Raw genomic sequence first — 20,893 nt, forward strand, 5'->3', positions numbered from 1 at the left:
TCATAGACTCTTGATAATGATGACTATATGTATTTAGCTTTCAGGTTGCATATACAAGGTATTCTTTTATCTGCCGGTATAAATTGCTATTCCATGTACTATGAGGCCTGAGAAATGTAAGGCTCTAGCTCCACTCTAAGAATCGAATTATATAATGTTCAACACAATGATAAGATATTTGTCAGAGCAGAGTTCATAGTTATTGTATCAGCAGAGAGTTTTAAATATTAATTGAGATGTTTTATTTAAGTGCATTTTGACTGTTCCTCCTATAATTCTTGTTCAATTATCTGATATCTTGCTGGTTTCCCTCCATCCTCTTTACTCATCCCTCTTTATTGATTTTATATGACTAGAAAATCTGTACACCTTGTCAATCCAGTTACAACAGTTGATCTACGTAAATATGGTGATGATGCAGTTATTGAGATGAAGAGATGCATGGTGTTTCCCTAGAGTGCCACAACACAAAAACACTTGAAATGTAATCTGAGACTTACATGTATATAGCTGCAGTGAACTAAGCAAGATCACTATAGCTGCTGGTAAGCATTGCGTCATATTATCATCAATCAGTGCTTGTACAATAAATTGTCTGTATTATGAATTCAGTCAAAATTATGTATAGCTAGCTGTGTAGTAATTTATTATGCACCCAGTTAACACTTAGCTAAGTTTGAGCATAAGATTCCTGAAGTATTCCACAGATATATTTTGTAAATAATATTATAAAAAAGATAAATATACTCTAATAGAACAGTCAATAGCTAGCTGTGTAACTAATTAGGCACTTGCTATTTATGAGCATAATCTAAAGCATTTACCACAGATATGAGATGTTGTAAATAGTAAATGAATGCCACAGTAAACATAAATCTATAGAACAGTCTGTCTAGTACACTGTAAATTCATACTTCCAAATTTACAGAGTGAACAGTCTATAATATGCATGCCTTTGTCAAAAAAGATGACAGGTGCACATGTTTGACTCTCCAAGATAATAATATGATTGCTAATTTCCAAATATCAGTCATCTAAATGTTACCATTAAATTTTTAACAATTTTGTTGTTCCCCCAGTGGCACTATCACTATAACAAAAATGAGTGATATCCACCTCAAAAACACCTTCACTGTAAAAAAGGCGCGTCCAAGAAACTACAAGTACCTGTAATCCAATGTAATTAAAAAACAGCTCAGTTGTAAGGAAAGACTTCATAAAAGTAAAAATAATTGGTAACTTAAAGAGATGATATCTGGAGCGGCCAAGATTCAATCTTACTCTTACTAAAATTTTTTAATCCATGCAAGAACACCTTGCATTGGCTGTAAAAAAATGCACCCATGAAAGTAACTGGAAATTGAAATAGCTGATATCTGAAGCGGCCAAGAATGAATGCTGATATACAACTAATTGGAAATAACAAAAAGTTTAACATCAAACCTTTATCTTTCAGCTGCGTTCTACATTCACTCTTGCTGCATCATAAATTGATTTCTTTTAACTCTAATTGGCTGGTAATTTGGCCGCCTTTTTTTGCTCAGATATCAGCTATTTCAATTGCCAGTTACTTTCATGGGTGCACTTTTTTTACAGCCAATGCAAGGTCTTCTTGCATGGATGAAAAAAATTTAGTATGAGTAAGATTGATTCTTGGCCGCTCCAGATATCAGCTCTTTAGTAGGGACCCGCTAATTATGCTGGCATAATTATGAGCATAATAGGTGTCTGAAAGCATTGAGCATAATGCTAGCATAATAGGTAGAATATTTGTGTAATAGTATGAATTCTTGCTTATCAAAATAGCTATCGCAAAAAGATCGATATACTCTAATAGAACAGTCAGTAACTCTAATAGAACAATCATATAACTGACTGTTCTATTAGAGTATATCGATCTTTTCTTTGATATACATTTTGACAAGTAAGTTTGTGCTTCAGCCACTTATTATTTATCCATAAATTGGAAATTATTACTAGAGCATGGGAACTGAAGCATAAATAATTGGGCATAATTTGAGCATAATGGGTAAGTATTGAGCATATATTTAAGTATAATAGGTAAATTTTTTAGCAGTGCAGCATAGCATAATAGGTAAAATTATGAGCATAATCGGCGGGTCCCTACTCTTTAGGTTACCAGTTATTTTTACTTTTATGAAGTCTTTCCCTACAACTGAGCTGTTTTTAATTACATTGGATTACAGGTACTTGTAGTTTCTTGGATGCACCTTTTTTTACAGCGAAGGTGTTTTCGAGGTGGATAATGTAGTTACACTGACAGAAAATGTCAAGACAATTATATGCCATGATCAAAAATGTTATGAAGCTTCAAATTTCAAATAATGGGTCAAATTTTTTTGAGAAAAGGTACCTCTTCTCAAATTAAGTCACAATTATTATTGACCTATTTTTGGTATTATTATCTTTAATAGAGTTTTCATTTCTGATCAAATACTACAACTTGCTGTATCAGAGTTTAATACCTAACTGTAAAGTAACAATCAAAACTCTAAAGCAACATATAGAAATTCCTAGTGATGTGGAGAGTTTTATTATCAATGGAGAAAGCTCAAGAATCAAATGTCAGAGGATTGTCAATCTTCTACTAGTTCAGTTAGACACTACAAAAGATTACGAACATTTCTGCTACTTGTTTAACATGATATCAGTAATAACTGATCTTCCCGATAAACTGAGGACAGGTGTGATGATAATTACTATGACAAGTAAACAGAAATATGTGGACTTTTCAACTAGAGTAGGGACCATAACACATTGATAAAAAGTGCTGAAATAAACTGGAGTAGTGCACGATATTGAATTAGAGTACAGAAATAAATAATAGTTATACGGGCACAATGTGGAGTCTATGAAATTTATAAACCCGAAGGCCCGGGCTGTAGCGCAAGAGCGAAGCGAGGGCGCTACTAAGGGCCTGAGGGTTTATAAATTTCATAGACTCCACATTGTGCCTGTATAACTGCTTTAGACTCTATTTCACATTACACTCAGATTACTTACCTCATCCACGGCTGTTTCTGCTGTAGGCTCGGCAAAAGTGGCTGGTTTTCTTGCGATAATACTAGCGCCATGGCAACTATGCGTCCTCACGTGACAAAATAATAGGCGCTCGTTAAATTACTGCACGTGAACAATGCATAGCGATTGGATAAACCTAGATTTTGAGCATATGTTATATTGTGCCTGAAGGCGTGGAGTATATTAGAAAACAAGGTGGAGTATATGAGATTTATTACCCACCCAAAGCAGCCTAAATAGAGTCTAAGAAGTGTTATATCCCTACCGTGCATTTCCATTATGGTATCTTGAGCACAGTAGGGATATAACACTTCTTATTGTTTTACTCTGATTTAATATTGTGTGCTACTCCAGCTTGTTTCAGTACTTTTCTCGATGTGTTATGGTCCCTACTCCAGTTGAAAATTCCAAAATTTTCTGTGCATTTGTTTGTTAACTTATTTTGTAAATGATTATTATGACTGTTCAACCCACGCAAAATGCATCTGAAATGGCACCACTTACCCCAAATATCGTCTGAAAAGTGAGAATCCATTATGCTTCATTGTCAGCTATGTTCAACCCATTACACAGCATTTTGAATCAAGAACTGTTTGAAAGCACCCCTGTAATCCACACATACTGAAAGAAATGATGCTGTGCACCCCAGTTATATTAATCTAATCCAAAACAGCCAAGCTGTAAAAAAGAGTGCATTCCTGAGAAAGGATATAATGAAAAAAAAGTGAAATCCAAGGTGGCGGCCAAGAAATGACTGTGATGGTAGGTTAATGGTAAAAATTTAAATAACAACAATCCAGGTAAATTTGGTGCTGCTTGGTCTTAACATAAAATTCAGCGGAATTGTCATTATTAAAATTTTTTACCATTAACCTACCGTCACAGCCATTTCTTGGCCACCACCTTGGATTTTTAATCTTTTTCACCATAACCTTTCTGAGGGCTGCATTCTTTTTTTACAGCTAGGCTGTTTTGGATTAGATTTCACTTCTTTTTGTATTTGTATACCCATACCCCAAAGCCGGCCTATGGCTGGCATTAGGGATTTTAACCTATCATTTCTTCCTTTACCACAGGAAGAAGGAAATATGAAGCAAGGTGATTTCTTTGTAGCTGAACTCTCTTACATGGTTGTTTCTTTGTAGCTGAACTTTCTACAAGGTGACTTCTTCTAGCTGATCTCTCTACAGGATGACTTGTTTCTAAATGAATTCTCTACAGGGTGATCTGTTCATAGCAGAACTTTCTACTGGATGATTTGTTTGCAGCTGAACTCTCTACATGATGGTTTCTTTGTAACTGAACTCTCTACAAGGTAACTTCTTTTAGCTGATCTCTTTACAGGGCAATTTGTTTGTAGCTGAATTCTCTATAGGTGATTTTTTTGAGCTGAACTCTCTACATGATTGTTTCTTTGTAGCTGAACTCTCTATTAGGTTCCTTCTTCTAGCTGATCTGACTACAGGGTGACTTGTTTGTAGCTGAATTTCTTACAGAATAACTTGCAATGTAATATAATTGAATAAATTATAAATGCAGCTGAATGCTCTATTAGGGTGACTGTTCTATTAGAGTATCTCAATCTCGCATTTGCTACACGTAGTTGCCTTTCGAATCATAACTCAGAGGTTTGTAATTGATTCTTCTGTACTACTGAAGGACTTTCTATGATGATTATTCCAGCTACATTCTGATTTTCAGCTCATCGCTCTAAGCTAGGGTTCGCAACCTAAAATTTCAACCTCTGAGAATCAAATACCAAACCACCCACAAATGCTAGGCTAGGTACTACTTAGAAAATGCCAGATTGGCATCATTTTTCATTAATGTCTTGCTGTGTAAATCGGTGAATATGTTTACAAATTACGAGATTTTTTCTATATCTTCAAGGAAATCTTTTCAAGCTACAATATGCACTCTCAACCTTTCTTACTAACTGTACTCTAAACTAAAACCATCAGTGGCTGCATTGTCTGGAGCAATTTCCAACTGCAGCATCGCAAAAACGAATTTTCGGACTCGAAAAAAGTTTCAATGCTGCTGGAGCACACAGCAGCGATGCCAAAGTAACCCTCCCAAGTCAAACTGGTCTGGCATGGGTCCAACTACTATCACACCAAGTATCATCGAATTCTAAAATTGTTTGCCATCTGGCTGAGCTCGACGACTGTCACGAATTTGTCAAAAATGCCAATTTTATTCGCTTACAGGAACTTTTGCTAGCCAGATGTGCTATTTTACTTCTCAAAAGCTTGCTAGACCCATAGCCAGCGGCTTTCATTCATAGGGTTGGTCTGGCAGCTCTTCTCAAATCCGCCAAATTCCGATATCGACAAATTTAAATTGGTCAGCATATCAACCAATTTACGCCACGTTAAAGAAATCTTGCACACCAAACATGATGCTTTGCCTCTCAAAAGTCATGCTGTATCTTTGTTTAGCTATATTCATCCATAAAGAGGTACTGACGGCTCTCTTATTGAGGCCAAAATCCATCAAAATTCCCATCTCACCATTTGTCATCAGTTTTAGGAAGTTTTTACAAGTCAAACGTGCTGGTTTACCTCTCTTCATCCTTGCTGGACCATTCAATCACCTTCACCGGTTTGTGTAGGTAGCATTCTTCAGTCTCTTGGAAATGTCAGAACACGCCAACTGGGCACAACCATCAATACCACTTACTGCTTATTTTATGAACCAGCAGAAATCAAGACTCACGGTAGTGAGTTGCTCAGCCAAGAAACTACAAAGCGCACGCCCAATTAAAAGACGCGTGGCCACTACTGTGAGTTATTTACATGTAGGGCAGGTTTTGCAATGTTAGTCCTAGATTATGCAACATCTCTCAATAGATTTGTATTGCGTTACGTGATAAAAAAATCTTTAGGAGTCGTCAACATCATCATCATAGTTTTCTTGCGACCTCGCTAAAATAAAAAAGTTACCAATCTTGGTTTGCCTATAAGCGTATTTTCCTCAATCAAACCTCTAATCCCTACAATAACTTTTAAAGACACGATAAACATAAACAAGTTGTGACAGCGTGCTGAACCGTAAGTTCCCTAGGGATGGCGTTTTAAGCAGAAATCTTTTAAATTCCATTTAGTGCCACACCCCATGCGAGCGTTTATAAATCACCAGTTGTTTTATGGTGTGAAGAACAAAATCACTAGCGAAGGTGCTTTAAGCATACTCTTCAATTCTCTATTTATATGTAATTTTTAATAGATTAACCACAAAGGCCGGTAAGGTGAATACAAAAGGTAACAAGCCTTTAGGGGTTACCACTTCTATGTAGTGTGTACCATGTAGCTTGTGTTGTGGCTTTCATTAAGTATTATGCACACACAAATGGTGCAACAAAATTTTGTAATGGATTGCTCGAATGTGGTTGGTGGTGTTGTGGCTCAAATGTGGTTCGTGGTTTGCCAGTGACCATGTATGAGTTGGGGTTGTTCCACACAACTTACACAATATTCAAATTTCATGATGGCCACGAAAATTTCTTGCCATATGGTAAACATACAACAATGTGTAACAACATTAATCAACATCACATCAACACTTGACTATAAATAGTTCCAACAATAGTGATGATTTCTTGTATGTCAGCATGACGATACTGAGACCTGTAAAAGAATAAGCAGGCACTGAAGTTAACCTTAAATTAAACACTCGTGCAACTGACCTGGACATCGGTTGCAACACCAACAACACTTGTTTCGATATCTGTTGACACAATCCAGCAGGCACTGAATTAAAAGAGAATGTACAAAAAATCAATATGCCAGGCTGTATCAATAATATCATGCATAATCAAAATGAACAAAAATTATATCCCAGGCTAAGTGAATGAATAACATAACTGTTGGATAAACATGTCAAACCTGAACATTAGGACATTAGTCAAACAAAAGTACACTATCACATCTTGGTCATAATACAATCTAATCCAAAACAGCCAAGCTGTAAAAAAAGTGTGTGGCCCTCAAAAAGGCTATGATGTGAAATCAAAGGTGGCGGCCAAGAAATGGCTGTGATGGTAGGTTAATGGTAAAAATTTTAATAACGACAATTCAGGTGAATTTTGGTGCCGCTTGGTCAATTGGCACAAAATTCACCTGATTTGTCGTTATTAAAATTTTTACCATTAACCTACCATCACAGCCACTTCTTGGCTGCCACCTTGGATTTCACATCTTTTTTCACCATAGCCTTTTTGAGGTCCGCACACTTTTTTTACAGCTTGGCTGTTTTGGATTAGATTTCACTTCTTTTTGTATTTGTATACCCCAAAGCCAGCCTATGGCCTGCTTTGGGACTTTTTTAGCCTATCTTTTTTTCTTTACCACAGGAAGAAGAAAAGATGAAGCAGATTCACTGTGAAAATAGAGGGATATAAGATGGTATTTCCAGTGGTTTCTTGAATACAAAAAAGCTTGATGTAACCTGTACCACCCCAAAAACACCGTTGCTGTAAAAAAGACGCGCCCAAGAAACTACAAGTACCTGGAACCCAATGTAAAAAAGAAAAAGAAAAAACTGCTTAGCTGAAGTGAAAAGTAACTGGTAACTTAAAGAGCTGATATCTGAAGCGGCCAAGAATACAATTACTAAAGTTTAATCCATGCAAGAACACCTTGGCTATAAAACAGGTGTATACATGAAAGTAACTGGCAACTGAAATGGCTGATATCTGAAGCGGCCAAGAATGAATGGTCATATACAACTAATTCAAAAATTTAACACTGAACCTTTATAATTCGGCTGTGTTCTATATTCACTCTTGCTGCATCGTAAAGTAATTTCTTTTAACTCTAATTGGCTGGTAATTTGGCCGCCTTTTTTAATAGTCAGTATAATAGAGCAAAAAAGGTGGCCAAATTACCAGCCAATTAGAGTTAAAAGAAATTACTTTACGATGCAGCAAGAGTGAATATAGAACACAGCCGAATTATAAAGGTTCAGTGTTAAATTTTTGAATTAGTTGTATATGACCATTCATTCTTGGCCGCTTCAGATATCAGCCATTTCAGTTGCCAGTTACTTTCATCTACACACCTGTTTTATAGCCAAGGTGTTCTTGCATGGATTAAACTTTAGTAATTGTATTCTTGGCCGCTTCAGATATCAGCTCTTTAAGTTACCAGTTACTTTTCACTTCAGCTAAGCAGTTTTTTCTTTTTGTTTTTTACATTGGGTTCCAGGTACTTGTAGTTTTTTGGGCGTGTCTTTTTTACAGCGAAGGTGTTTTTGGGGTGGATATCACTCATTTTTGTCAGTGATAGACTCTACATTTGGTTTAAAAAGTAATTTTTTTGGAAATGAGCAATTAACATTAATGCAGAATATTATCTTGGAGAGTCAGTAAAATCCATACATAATAATGATTGTTTCATAACACTGTAAATTCGGAAGTATGAATTTATGGTGTAGTATGACTGTTCTATTAGAGTAAATTTATCTTTACTGCTTGCACGTGATGAATATATCTCATATCTGTGCATGTTAAATGCTTCAGATACCTAATTAAACTTGCAAGTGCCTAATTAGTTCACAGTTGCTACACAGCTATAAATACATTTGTAATTGTTATCATCATAATCATTTATCATGTTATAACCATTTTTTAATATTTTGGTCACAACTTCAGGATTAGAGCAGCAGAGAAAGGAATAGAGGACTCAACCATCAAGACTTGTATATGGGAGATGGAACAGTATTGTGATGGACAATGCCGGTACTAACCCCTCAAGGGTGTTGCAGTACAGTATAGATGCAAGACCAGAGCCTCGATCGTCACCTTTTGACTGTGGTCACAACTTCAGGATTGGAGCAGCAGAGAAAGGAATGGAGGACTCAATCATCAAGACTCAGGGAGATGGAATAGTATTGCCATGGACAATGCCAGCACTAACCCCTCAAGGATGTCACAGTGCAGTATCGATACAACCAGTGCATAAGACCGGAGCTCGATCATCACCTTTTGACTGAAATTTTTATACTTGATGAAGCAATTAAAATAAAAAAGTTGTAGTACTTATACTTTCCTGAGGGAGCATGCCCCCAGAGTCCCAGACTCTCTTGCCTGCTCAGCAGAATAATAGGATTGAGCCTTACTACCACTTTCACCTTTATTCTTGGCCTGAATGTACATATCAGCAACATAATACAGTAGCTGTAGATAATGCTAGTTAATGCCCCTAGGCAGAGCTATAGGGGTGGGAATTTTTCCCTACTATCATACTATCATAGTAGTTCTTCTCGCAGTTCTTTGCCTGGCCATCATCAACTGCTGTCCATCAACTGCTGTCAAAACATTAGTCCCGTCCCCCAGACCCTTCCTCAAGCATGCTTATCACACAAAAATAACTTAGTTTAGTAGTGCACAAACAATTATTCATTGACAGCTTATACTATAATAAAGTACACTTACCGCATTGTTGAACCATGTATACCACCAGAATCCACCAGATTAACAACTAACACGTGATCTATTTAGGGGAAATCGCGTGGAAAGTCCCTAATTACCTTAAGCGGACACTCATGATACGTGGTTTTAAATTGAATGGTTTAAGAATGTAACTGGATGGTGAGGCGTACTTTAATCGGCTCGACTTTACTGAGAAACTCGAGCCCCTCGTGAGAAACTACATCGCTTGAGCAACGCTTGAAAAAGTAAGAGTCAAGAATACTGAGGGACTGTATGATATATGCCGGTCTTGAATGCTAACGAAACGAGGAGTGAAGTTTGTGCAACGTGTCACATCGCCACACACTGATTCACCGTGTTTGTGCAATAGGGTTTTTGGACCTGTCCACCAGATGTTGAAAGGAAATTCATTTCACCACATGTTGAAAGGAAATTCATTCCAACTTGTGAAGTTATTGGTATACTCATTGTTGGGGTCCATGGGGACATCGATGATCATTTACCAGTCAGCTGTAAGTAATGTCACAACAGAAGGAAAGGAACCATTTCCATACCCCTATGGCATACTGATTTTCCAGGTCAGTTTATGTACACCCAGCCACAGAAATGTAGAACTTTGGTTGCAGGTGGAAAATAAACACCTTTTTACTCAGTTACAAGAGATTCACCCAGCTGGGATAAAATGTTGAAGTGAATGCCATTAGTACCTACTTGCGGTTCATCAGGTATTGGACAATTCCAAGTGTCCAGATTATGCAGTTGTCATCATGTTCAAGTTTACACATTTAGGAAAGTTCCACAACATCCTATAATCTATTACTATATCAGTGTGGAATAATGCTTATATAATATTTTTCATATTCCAGGCTTTAGGTACGTGTATTGTATTTAACACCTGCTTGTTGGTGTTTGCAGGCCATCTGGTCACACTGGTTTATCCACTAGCAGTTGAATGTGATCATGGTACATATGTAAGTTGAGACCATGCAGGAACAAAGATACAGGTGTCATGAATTTCAGGTCAGTTGACGTTCAGAGGAATTGTATTATTGCAATTGTTCTTTTTGTAGTTATCAATTATCAGTGACCAGTTTGTGATAGCGTACTTTTGTTTGACTAATGACCAAATGTTCTGGTTTACATGCTTACCCAACAATTATGTTACTCACTTAACCTTCATATGGGATATATTTCTTTTAGTTCATTTTGATTATTCATCCTTTATTGGTACAGCCTGGCATATAGATTTTTTGCACATTCTCTTTTTAATTCAGTGCTTGCTGGATTGTTTCGTCAGATATCGAAACAGATGTCTTTGGTGTTGCGACCGATGTTCCAGGTCAGTTTGCATGTGTGTTTAATTTAAGGTTGACTTTAGTGCCTGCTTATTCTTTTACAGGTCTCGGTATTGAGTGTCATGAATTTCAGGTCAGTTGACGTACAGAAGAATTGTATTATTGCAATTATTGTTTTTGTAGTTATCAATTATCACTATATACTAGTGATGTGAATTTGCAGGTCAGTCTACTCAGATGTATCAGGCATAGTGTTGATGGGTTCGAACAAGTATCCAGTGTAGACTGTAGTGGCATCAAGGGTGTTAATTTCCAGGTCAGTTTACATGTTGTGATGTTAGTGATTTTTTCCTAGTACCCAGATGTTAAGTGTATTGTAGTTAATGCCCACCTGTTATGTTTTTAAATTATTGTATATCAGTGTAGACAGTGCAACAGTAAGCCTTCTGTGTTGTAGTAACTATTTGTTTCATAATATTATGCTGTTGTCCCGGAATGGCACAATTTTTGGGCAACCAGTGTGAAGTCCAGTGGTACAAACATTGTATTATGACCAAGTTGTGATAGCGTACTTTTGTTTGACTAATGTCCTAATGTTCTGGTTTGAATAATGTCCTAATGTTCTGCTTACCCAACAGTTATGTTATTCATTCACTTAGCCTGGGATATAATTTTTGTTCATTTTGATTATCCATGCTATTATTGACACAGCCCGGCATATAGATTTTTTGTACATTCTCTTTTAATTCAGTGCCTGCTGGATTGTGTCATCAGATATCGAAACAAGTGTTTTTGGTGTTGCGACCGATGTTCCAGGTCAGTTGCATGAGTGTTTAATTTAAGGTTAACTTCAGTGCCTGCTTATTCTTTTACAGGTCTCAGTATCGTCATGCTGACATACAAGAAATCATCACTATTGTTGGAATTATTTTTAGTCAAGTCTTGATGTGATGTTAATTAACGTTGTTACACATTGTTGTATGTTTACCATATGGCAAGAAATTATCATGGCCATCATGAAATTTGAATATTGTGTAAGTTGTGTGGAACAACCCCAACTCATACATGGTCACTGGCAAACCACGAACCACATTCGAGCCACAACACCACCAACCACATTCGAGCAATCCATTACAAAATTTTGTTGCACCATTTGTGTGTGCATAATACTTAATGAAAGCCACAACACAAGCTACATGGTACACACTACATAGAGGTGGTAACCCCTAAAGGCTTGTTACCTTTTGTATACACTTTACCGGCCTTTGTGGTTAATCTATTAAAAATTACATGTAAATAGAGAATTGAAGAGTATGCTTAAAGCACCTTCGCTAGTGATTTTGTTCTTCAAACCATAAGACAACTGGCGATTTATAAACGCTCGCATGGGGTGTGGTACTAAATAGAATTTAAAAGATTTCTGCTTAAAACGCCATCCCTAGGGAACTTACGGTTCAGCACGCTGTCACAACTTGTTTATCAGGTATTAGAGTTTGTGTCCACGTCGTTTCTTTAAAAGTTATTGTAGGGATTAGAGGTTGATTAAAGAAAATACGCGTATAGGCAAACCAGGATTGGATAATGTCAGTGCTAGATGGACTATACAAACACGGCTATGTTGACTGGTTGACTGGTATAACGTGACAGTAGTTGTAACATAAGGTAGAGAAATAAAGTGGAATATGCCTATCTTTTATTTTGCGATGGTTACTTTTTTATTTTAGCGAGGTCGCAAGAAAACTATGATGATGATAACAACTCCTAAAGATTTTTTATCACGTAACGCAATACAAATCTATTGAGAGATGTTGCGTAATTTAGGACTAATATTGTGAAACCGGCCCTACACGTAAATAACTCACAGTAGTGGCCGCGCGTCTTTTAATTGGGCGTGCGCTTTGTAGTTTCTTGGCCGCGCGACTCACTACCGTGAGTCTTGATTATACCAACAATCTCATGTAAGGCTTTAGTTAATGTGTTAAACATACTGAAACCATATATGTGATGGTATAGTGTGGACATTATACTAGATATAAGCTACTTCAGGTAATGTGGTAAATAAACTGAAACCATATATGTAGTAGTATAGTATGCATTGTACTAAAGTATAACATGAGTATAATACAGGGTTTATATTAAAGCTTATTTGTATTCAATAAGCCACTGGAAATACGATCTTATATCCCACCCTTTTCACAGTGATGTACCTTAAATATTTCTGACTTTATCAGTAAATGTACAAATTATATATATAATACATATGTGACCGAATTTTGGAAAATCACCCATATGGGCGCACGTGAAATAATTAGAATTTTCATGTTTAGTGCGTTACTATTATGAGCAGAGCAGAGCTATAAAAGTATTTCTAGAATTTTAAGGTATTGAGAATAGCTTACAATCATTAACAAGTATGTTTGCACTATAAAGCTTGTTATTTGGTCATTAAATATTTTAAGTGTCAAATGTGCCCATATGGGTGATTTTCCTAAATTCAGTCACATATGTTTTTTTCAGAACTGTCCATGGTGGTTTCTTTGTAACTGAACACTCTTCAAGGTAACTTCTTCTAGCTGATCTCTCTACAGGGTGATTTGTTTGTAGCTGAATTGTGTACAGGTGATTTCTTAGCTGCTGTGTTCTTTACAGAATGGTTTCTTTGTAGCTGAACTCTCTACAAGGTAACTTCTTCTAATTGATCTCTCTACAGGGAGATTTGTTTGTAGCTGAACTCTCTTCATGATGGTTTCTTTGTAGCTGAACTCTCTACAAGGTAACGTCTTCTAGCTGAACTCCCTACATGGTAGTTTCTTTGTAGCTGAGCTCTCTACAAGGTGACTTCTTCTAGCTGATCTTTCTACAGGGTGATTTGTTTGTAGCTGAATTCTGTACAGGTGATTTGTTTGCAGCTGAGCTCTTTACAGAATGGTTTCTTTGTAGCTGAACTCTCCACAAGGTAGCTTCTTCTAGCTGATGTCTCCACAAGGTCACTAGTTTGTAGCTGAACTTTCTACATGGTGGTTTCATTGTAACTGAACTCTCTACAAGGTAACTTCTTCTAGCTGATCTTTCTACAGGGTGATTTGTTTGTAGCTGAACTCTCTACAAGGAAACTTTTTCTAGCTGATCTCTCTACAGGGTGATTTGTTTGTAGTTGAACTATCAACAAGGTAACTTCTTCTAGCTGATGTCTCTACAGGGTGATTTGTTTGTAGCTGAATTCTGTACAGGTGATTTGTTTGCAGCTGAGCTCTTTACAGAATGGTTTCTATATAGCTGAACTCTTTACAAGGTAACTTCTTCTAGCTGATGTCTCTACAGGGTCACTAGTTTGTAAATGAATTCTCTACATGGTGGTTTCTTTGTAACTGAACTCTCTATGAGGTAACTTCTTCTAGCTGATCTTTCTATAGGGTGATTTGTTTATAGTGGAATTCTGTACATGTGATTTTTTTTGCAGCTGAGCTCTTTACAGAATGGTTTCTTTGCAGCTGAACTCTTTACAAGGTAACTTCTTCTAGCTGATGTCTCTACAGGGTCACTAGTTTGTAAACGAATTCTCTACATGGTGGTTTCTTTGTAACTGAACTCTCTACAAGGAATATTCTCCTAGCTGATCTCTCTACAGGGAGATATGTTTGTAGCTGAACTCTCTACAGGTGATTTGTTTGCAGCTGAACTCTCTACATGATGGTTTCTTTGTAGCTGAACTCTCTACAAGGAAACTTCTTCTAGCTGATCTCTCTACAGGGTGATTTGTTTGTAGCTGAACTATCAACAAGGTAACTTCTTCTAGCTGATGTCTCTACAGGGTGATTTGTTTGTAGCTGAATTCTGTACAGGTGATTTGTTTGCAGCTGAGCTCTTTACAGAATGGTTTCTATATAGCTGAACTCTTTACAAGGTAACTTCTTCTAGCTGATGTCTCTACAGGGTCACTAGTTTGTAAATGAATTCTCTACATGGTGGTTTCTTTGTAACTGAACTCTCTATGAGGTAACTTCTTCTAGCTGATCTTTCTATAGGGTGATTTGTTTATAGTGGAATTCTGTACATGTGATTTTTTTTGCAGCTGAGCTCTTTACAGAATGGTTTCTTTGCAGCTGAACTCTTTACAAGGTAACTTCTTCTAGCTGATGTCTCTACAGGGTCACTAGTTTGTAAACGAATTCTCTACATGGTGGTTTCTTTGTAACTGAACTCTCTACAAGGAATATTCTCCTAGCTGATCTCTCTACAGGGAGATATGTTTGTAGCTGAACTCTCTACAGGTGATTTGTTTGCAGCTGAACTCTCTACATGATGGTTTCTTTGTAGCTGAACTCTCTACAAGGTAACTTCTTCTAGCTGATCTCTCTACAGGGCGATTTGCTTGTAGCTGAACTCTCTACATTGTGGTTTCTTTGTAGCTGAACTCTCTACAAGGTGATTTCTTCTAGCTGAATTATCTCTTTCTATAGTTGCATGAATTCCCTACAAGGTACCTTCTTCTAGCTGATCTCTCTACAGGGTGAATTGTTTGTAGCTGATCTCTATACAGGTTACTTGTTCTAGCTGATCTCTTGAATTCTCTTCGGGTGACTGCTCTATTAGGATGACTGCTCTATTAGAGTATCTCGCTCTCGCACTTGCTACACCAAGTTGAATTTCGTGTTATAACTCCGTGGCTTTAAGTCTGATTCTTCTACACCATTGAAGAGCCTTTCTAAGATGATAACTCCATCTGTACAGCGATTTTCAAAGCATTACCCCAAGCGGTTTATCTGGTAGGCGTGGAAAGCAGTCGTTTTTTATTAGATAATCTCGATTGCGTTATTGTTACACACTGTTGGTTTTTTCGTTGTATCTTCCTGGTTTTTAGCTCGATTTCTAAAAGGTTTGAGGTTCAATAGTTAACCTGTTCACCCACCGATTTTCAGCTTCTTGCCATACGCGGTTTACCCTGTAGGCGTGACAACATATTGGTGTTATTTTTCGTGAATAATCGCTCATAACTCTTTGCCTGTTTATCATATTCCAGCCAACGTTGGTACAGAGATGCGCCTTTATACCCCCCTTCTGTGTGCCAAATTTTAAGGCGATCGGATATGGCGTTCGCGTTTTATAGCAGTTTTTGTAAGTGTGCAAAAAGAGGAAGAAAAATAAGAAGAAAAAAAACGAAGAAACTAAGCGAATTTTTGAAGTCGCATATCTCGGGAACGCTTGAAGCGATTTCGCTCAAATTTGGAATGTGGAGTGCTGAAGTTAGAGGGAGTGTCCACAGCAAAAAAAATCGTCTTGTTTCATCAAGGCAGCACAGAGCTACGGAGGTGCGAAAATTGCGTTTTCTTTCTACTGTCAATATACTCACGGGTGTTACGCGCCGGCTTCTTGGGCCGCACGACACACTACCATGTGTCTTGATGTTTGTACCACTGGACTTCACACTGGTTGCCCAAAAATTGTGCCATTCCGGGACAACAGCATAATCGTGAAACAAATAGTTAATACAACACAGAAGGCTTACTGTTGCACTGTCTACACTAATATACACACTGATATACCATAATTTAAAAACATAACAGGTGGGCATTAAATACAATACACTTAACATCTGGGTACTAGGAAAAAATCACTAACATCACAACATGTAAACTGACCTGGAAATTAACACCCTCTATGCTACTACAGTCTACACTGGATATTTGTTTGAACCCATCAACACTATGCCCGATACATCTGAGTAGACTGTCCTGCAAATTAACATCACTAGTATACAGTGATAATTGATAACTACAAAAACAACAATTGCAATAATATAATTCTTCTGTACGTCAACTGACCTGAAATTCATGACACTCAATACCGAGACCTGTAAAAGAATAAGTAGGCACTGATGTCAACCTTAAATTAAACACACATGCAAACTGACCTTGAAAATCAGTCGCAACACCAAAGACACCTGTTTCGATATCTGACGAAACAATCCAGCAGGCACTGAAATAAAAGGAGAATGTGCAAAAAATCAATATACCAGGCTGTATCAATAAAGGATGGATAATCAAAATGAACTAAAAAATATATATATCCCATATGCAGGTTAAGTGAGTAACATAACTGTTGGGTAAGCATGTAAACCAGAACATTAGGTCATTAGCCAAACAAAAGAACGTTATCAAAAACTGGTCACTGATAATTGATAACTACAAAAAGAACAATTGCAATAATACAATTCCTCTAAACGTTAACTGACCTGAAATTCATGACACCTGCATCTTTGTTCTTGCATGGTATCAACTTACATATGTGCCATGATCACATTCAACTGCTAGTGAATAAACCAGTATGACCAGATGGCCTGCAAAAACCAACAAGCAGGTGTTAAATACAATACACCTAAAGCCTGGAATATGAAAAATATTATATAAGCATTATTCCACACTGATATAGTAATAGATTATAGGATGTTGTAGAACTTGCCTAAACGTGTAAACTTGAACATGAGGACAACTGCATAATCTGGACACTTGGAATTGTCCAATACCTGATGAACAAGTTAGTACTAATGACATTCACTTCAACATTTTATCCCAGCTGGGTGAATCACTTGTAACTGAGTAAAAAGTATTTATTTTCCACCTGCAACCAAAGTTCTACATTTCTGTGGTTGAGTGTACATAAACTGACCTGGAAAATCAGTATGCCATAGGGGTATGGAAATGGTTCCTTTCCTTCTGCTGTGACATTACTTACAGCTGACTGGTAAATGATCATCGATGTCCCCGTGGACCCCAACAATGACTATATCAATAACTTCACAAGTTGGAATGAATTTCCTTTCAACATGTGGTGGAATGAATTTCCTTTCAGCATCTGGTGGACAGGTCCATAAACCCTATCGCACTAACACGGTGAATCAGTGTGTGGCGATGTGACACGTTGCACAAACTTCACTCCTCGTTTTGTTAGCATTCAAGACCGGCATATATCATAGAGTAAGGTAAGTGCGCCTAATTTAGGACAGTCCCTAACTCCGGACACTTTAGCATATTTTGGTCTATAACTTCGAAACGCCTGAACGTATTGCTTTAAAATTTTTGCCATAAGTAAAGTTACTTATAGTGTTCACACACATACTTAGACATTGGGTAAACTCGATCGTTCGTTGGAGTTGTGTCTGCCTTTGTGTTGGCGTGCATAGCTTGAAATATAAATAATCTCTGATAAACTTCTGGAATCATATAATAAATACACAAGTATACAGCTATTTTATTCCGAACAAAAGCCCCTTTCAAAGAGTGAAGTAATATTTGAATAGCTGACTTCTTCTTTGTTGCTAGAGTTCAGGGTTGGCGGCAGTTGTAGGCTGCGCGGGTCATGGGGCCTAACTTTTTGCCTTGAAGATGGAATGAATGCACTTACTAGTGCTACCAAATGTAACCAACAATATTACAAATAGATGAAGGGTTGTGCTTGTTGTTTTGCTGCCCTGGGATACGCATGCGTGAATTCAAATGTTTGAATGGCTTCTAAGAAGAACCAGTGGGGAACTCCTGAGCTGAAGGCCGCACTTCAAAGAGTATCTAGCAAAGAGATGTCATTAAGGCAAGCTGCAATTCGATATGGCATACCCAGAAGCACTCTTTCTGACCACAAAACTGGAAAGAGCACAATGAGGTATGGTGGTGCTCCAACAGTTTTGAGCCATGCTGAAGAATCAGAAATAGTAATTAGCTGTCAAGTTTTAGCTGAGATGGGTTTTCCCTTGGATAAAGCTTATGTAAGTGCTGTTGTTAGTGATTACCTTAAACAACAAGGGAAGCACAGTCCTTTTGGAGAATTAGGCATTCCTGGAAGGAAATGGTGGAATGGCTTTCTAAGTCATCATCCACAACTTGCACAAAGGAAACCCCAACACCTTTCCAGGAAAAGGGCAGAAGCGAATGATCCTGCAGTTTTAGATGAATGGTTTGAAAAGGTACGGTGCTTATTCGAGTCTTCTAAACTGAAAGAATTTGACCAAAAAGATATAGGACAGAGGGTATGGAATTGTGACGAGACTGGTTTCTGCACTGCAGTAGCATCCAAAGTAGTGCTTACAAAGAGGGGTGCAAAAACTGTACATGAAGTAGGAGGTGGATCAGGTAGAGAATACATAACAGTATTAGGTGAGCACTGATATAACAGCAAACACTTATGCATATATCATGCATTACATACTATTACAGCTTGTGGATCAGCAAGTGGCACACGATTACCACCGTACATTGTGTACAAGGCCAAACACCTGTACGACACTTGGAAACAAGGAGAGCCAGAAGGTGCTTTGTACAGTGCTTCATCATCTGGTTGGATGGAAAGTGCCAATTTTATCAGCTGGTTTAAGAAGATGTTTCTGAAACAGGTTGAATACTTACTGAAGGATGGTCCAGTGGTTCTGTTTGTTGATGGGCACCATTCACACATTACATTGGAACTGATCAATTTGGCAAGAGAATATAAAGTCCACTTGATGTGTTTACCTCCTAATCTAACACATATTTTACAGCCACTTGACATCAGTGTTTTCCATCCTCTGAAGCAAGCTTATTATAAGATTCTTAAGGAGTATAAATTGGAAACACTGGCTGAAAATGTGACAAAAGCTGTTTTTCCATCACTGTTGAGAAAGCTTTGGGAGGTCTCTTTTAAACCCAATCACCTTACATCTGGGTTTAAAACTGCAAGGCTTCATCCTTTGAATCGACTAGCCATCACTGACTCTCAGCTACAAACAGGGATTCCATACCGGAAAGTACAGGGTGCAAAAGCAGCATCACCACCACATACTCAGCCTGCCTCCGCATCATCAGTAATCTTACGAGGGAAATGCAAAAAATGTGATGCTGAATTAACACCAATGAGAGCTCATATTACACTTCATTTCACCAGAATTTTGCAAAAAAAACAAAAAAATGCCTCAGCGTAAAAGAAGAGTCCAACTGACATGCTATGGAGAAGCTTTGACCAGTGATGAGATTGTAGCCAGGTTGGAAAGGCAGGCTGCAGCAAAGCAAAATCCGTCACATGGTGATACGGTTATTACCAGCAACAATGATGAAAATGGTGATGATGATGAGTACTCAAGTCATGATGAAGGTATATTGCAATGTATTAAAGCAATACTTACATATAATATAGCATTATACATACTGGTATATAGAGTATGGATTGGAACTTAAGAGGACCATATTCCTTTGGATCAACATGGCAGGGTTGTCCTGCATGCATGGAGTCATCTGGTTTCTTACTAGTACTTCATATTGCATACGTACCAACATATTGTTATGTTTTCTCCTCGAAGGTGAAGATGCTAACTGCCAAGAATGTGGAAAATGTTATGATGATGAAGATGAGAAACTGCAAAAGGCCTGGATTGGATGTGACAAGTGCTGGAGATGGTTTCACTATCAGTGTGTGGGATTCAAGAGGAAGCCATCAAAGAAGACGAACTTCATATGCCGAATCTGTAAGATCAAAGCGAAAAGCAATGACAAGATGTAATTGATTACTTTTAAAACTGTACCTTCAAGTCTCGTTAATCATAACAAACGTGATCACAAGAAACACGTGGCGCTAAGAATAAATGATTTCCGGCTGATGAATATCCGTAGTTATCCGCGTATAAATTTTAAAAACGAGAGGTAACAGGTAATGAAACATCGAATATAAATCAGTGCTCAACACAACCCACGAAACACATTTTGGCTGGCCGTATTGCTGAGTGGAAAGTTGTTGATCGCTATTTGACTGCTAGCTAATTTCTGTAGTCTTCTACAGGCTTCGCAGGCCTAGTGCTGCAACACTACCTTGATTTTTTAAAGCTTCAAACTCCGTGCTAGTATAGGTTATAAGGCTAAATAGTATATAACTTGCAACTAGATGGTGAATAAATAGGAAAAAATGCCCTATAGTAGCAGCTTCTTAGTGTCCGGAGTTAGGAGCACATGCGAAATTTACACGAGACGAGATTGTGGAGCGTCGTGATCTACCTGATTGAGATAATCTGATGAAATTTTTGTCAGAGATACACTGATTGATTAGCAATCCAGTGACACTTAGATATCGAATTTCCATGCTTGCAGTGTGGAGAAATAGTACCGGG

The 20,893-nt window shown here is 37.6% G+C and overlaps 2 protein-coding genes and 1 long non-coding RNA gene across 13 annotated transcripts in view; 2 read left to right on the forward strand and 1 right to left on the reverse strand.

The window, feature by feature from the left end:
• LOC136246596 (uncharacterized) overlaps positions 1 to 11,984 on the forward strand; it is a 166,566-nt gene extending 154,582 nt beyond the window's left edge. The window contains exons 4-10 of the mRNA XM_066038115.1: positions 10,391 to 10,495; positions 10,546 to 10,702; positions 10,750 to 10,814; positions 10,875 to 10,903; positions 10,954 to 11,086; positions 11,522 to 11,586; positions 11,646 to 11,984. Of these exons, the coding sequence (XP_065894187.1) occupies positions 10,460 to 10,495; positions 10,546 to 10,702; positions 10,750 to 10,814; positions 10,875 to 10,903; positions 10,954 to 11,086; positions 11,522 to 11,586; positions 11,646 to 11,721 (561 nt within the window). The 5' untranslated portion in view covers positions 10,391 to 10,459 and the 3' untranslated portion in view covers positions 11,722 to 11,984. The remainder of the gene's footprint in view (positions 1 to 10,390; positions 10,496 to 10,545; positions 10,703 to 10,749; positions 10,815 to 10,874; positions 10,904 to 10,953; positions 11,087 to 11,521; positions 11,587 to 11,645) is intronic.
• The window catches only part of LOC136246591 (uncharacterized), a 108,199-nt gene that overhangs the window by 60,030 nt on the left and 27,276 nt on the right, over positions 1 to 20,893 (reverse strand). For 2 of the 11 annotated variants that reach the window (XM_066038109.1, XM_066038108.1), the window contains exons 3-7: positions 16,682 to 16,746; positions 16,593 to 16,621; positions 16,410 to 16,502; positions 6,731 to 6,794; positions 6,251 to 6,671 (exon numbers count right to left, since the gene is read on the reverse strand). The exons of 8 other annotated variants lie outside the window; for them this stretch is intronic. In XM_066038109.1, coding sequence (XP_065894181.1) covers positions 6,601 to 6,671; positions 6,731 to 6,794; positions 16,410 to 16,502; positions 16,593 to 16,621; positions 16,682 to 16,746 — 322 coding nt within the window. In that variant the 3' untranslated portion in view covers positions 6,251 to 6,600. Of the gene's footprint in view, positions 1 to 6,250; positions 6,672 to 6,730; positions 6,795 to 16,409; positions 16,503 to 16,592; positions 16,622 to 16,681; positions 16,747 to 17,002; positions 17,108 to 17,229; positions 17,389 to 17,436; positions 17,645 to 20,893 lie in introns of those variants that run through there. One more of the 11 variants, XM_066038111.1, reaches the window with a different exon arrangement.
• On the forward strand, positions 9,137 to 10,339 carry LOC136246602 (uncharacterized). Its single transcript, XR_010696664.1, has 3 exons — positions 9,137 to 9,720; positions 9,846 to 10,053; positions 10,102 to 10,339. It is a non-coding gene; the product is annotated as an uncharacterized lncRNA (long non-coding RNA).

Source organism: Dysidea avara, chromosome 2 (assembly GCF_963678975.1).
Source record: "Dysidea avara chromosome 2, odDysAvar1.4, whole genome shotgun sequence".
NCBI lineage: Eukaryota > Metazoa > Porifera > Demospongiae > Dictyoceratida > Dysideidae > Dysidea > Dysidea avara.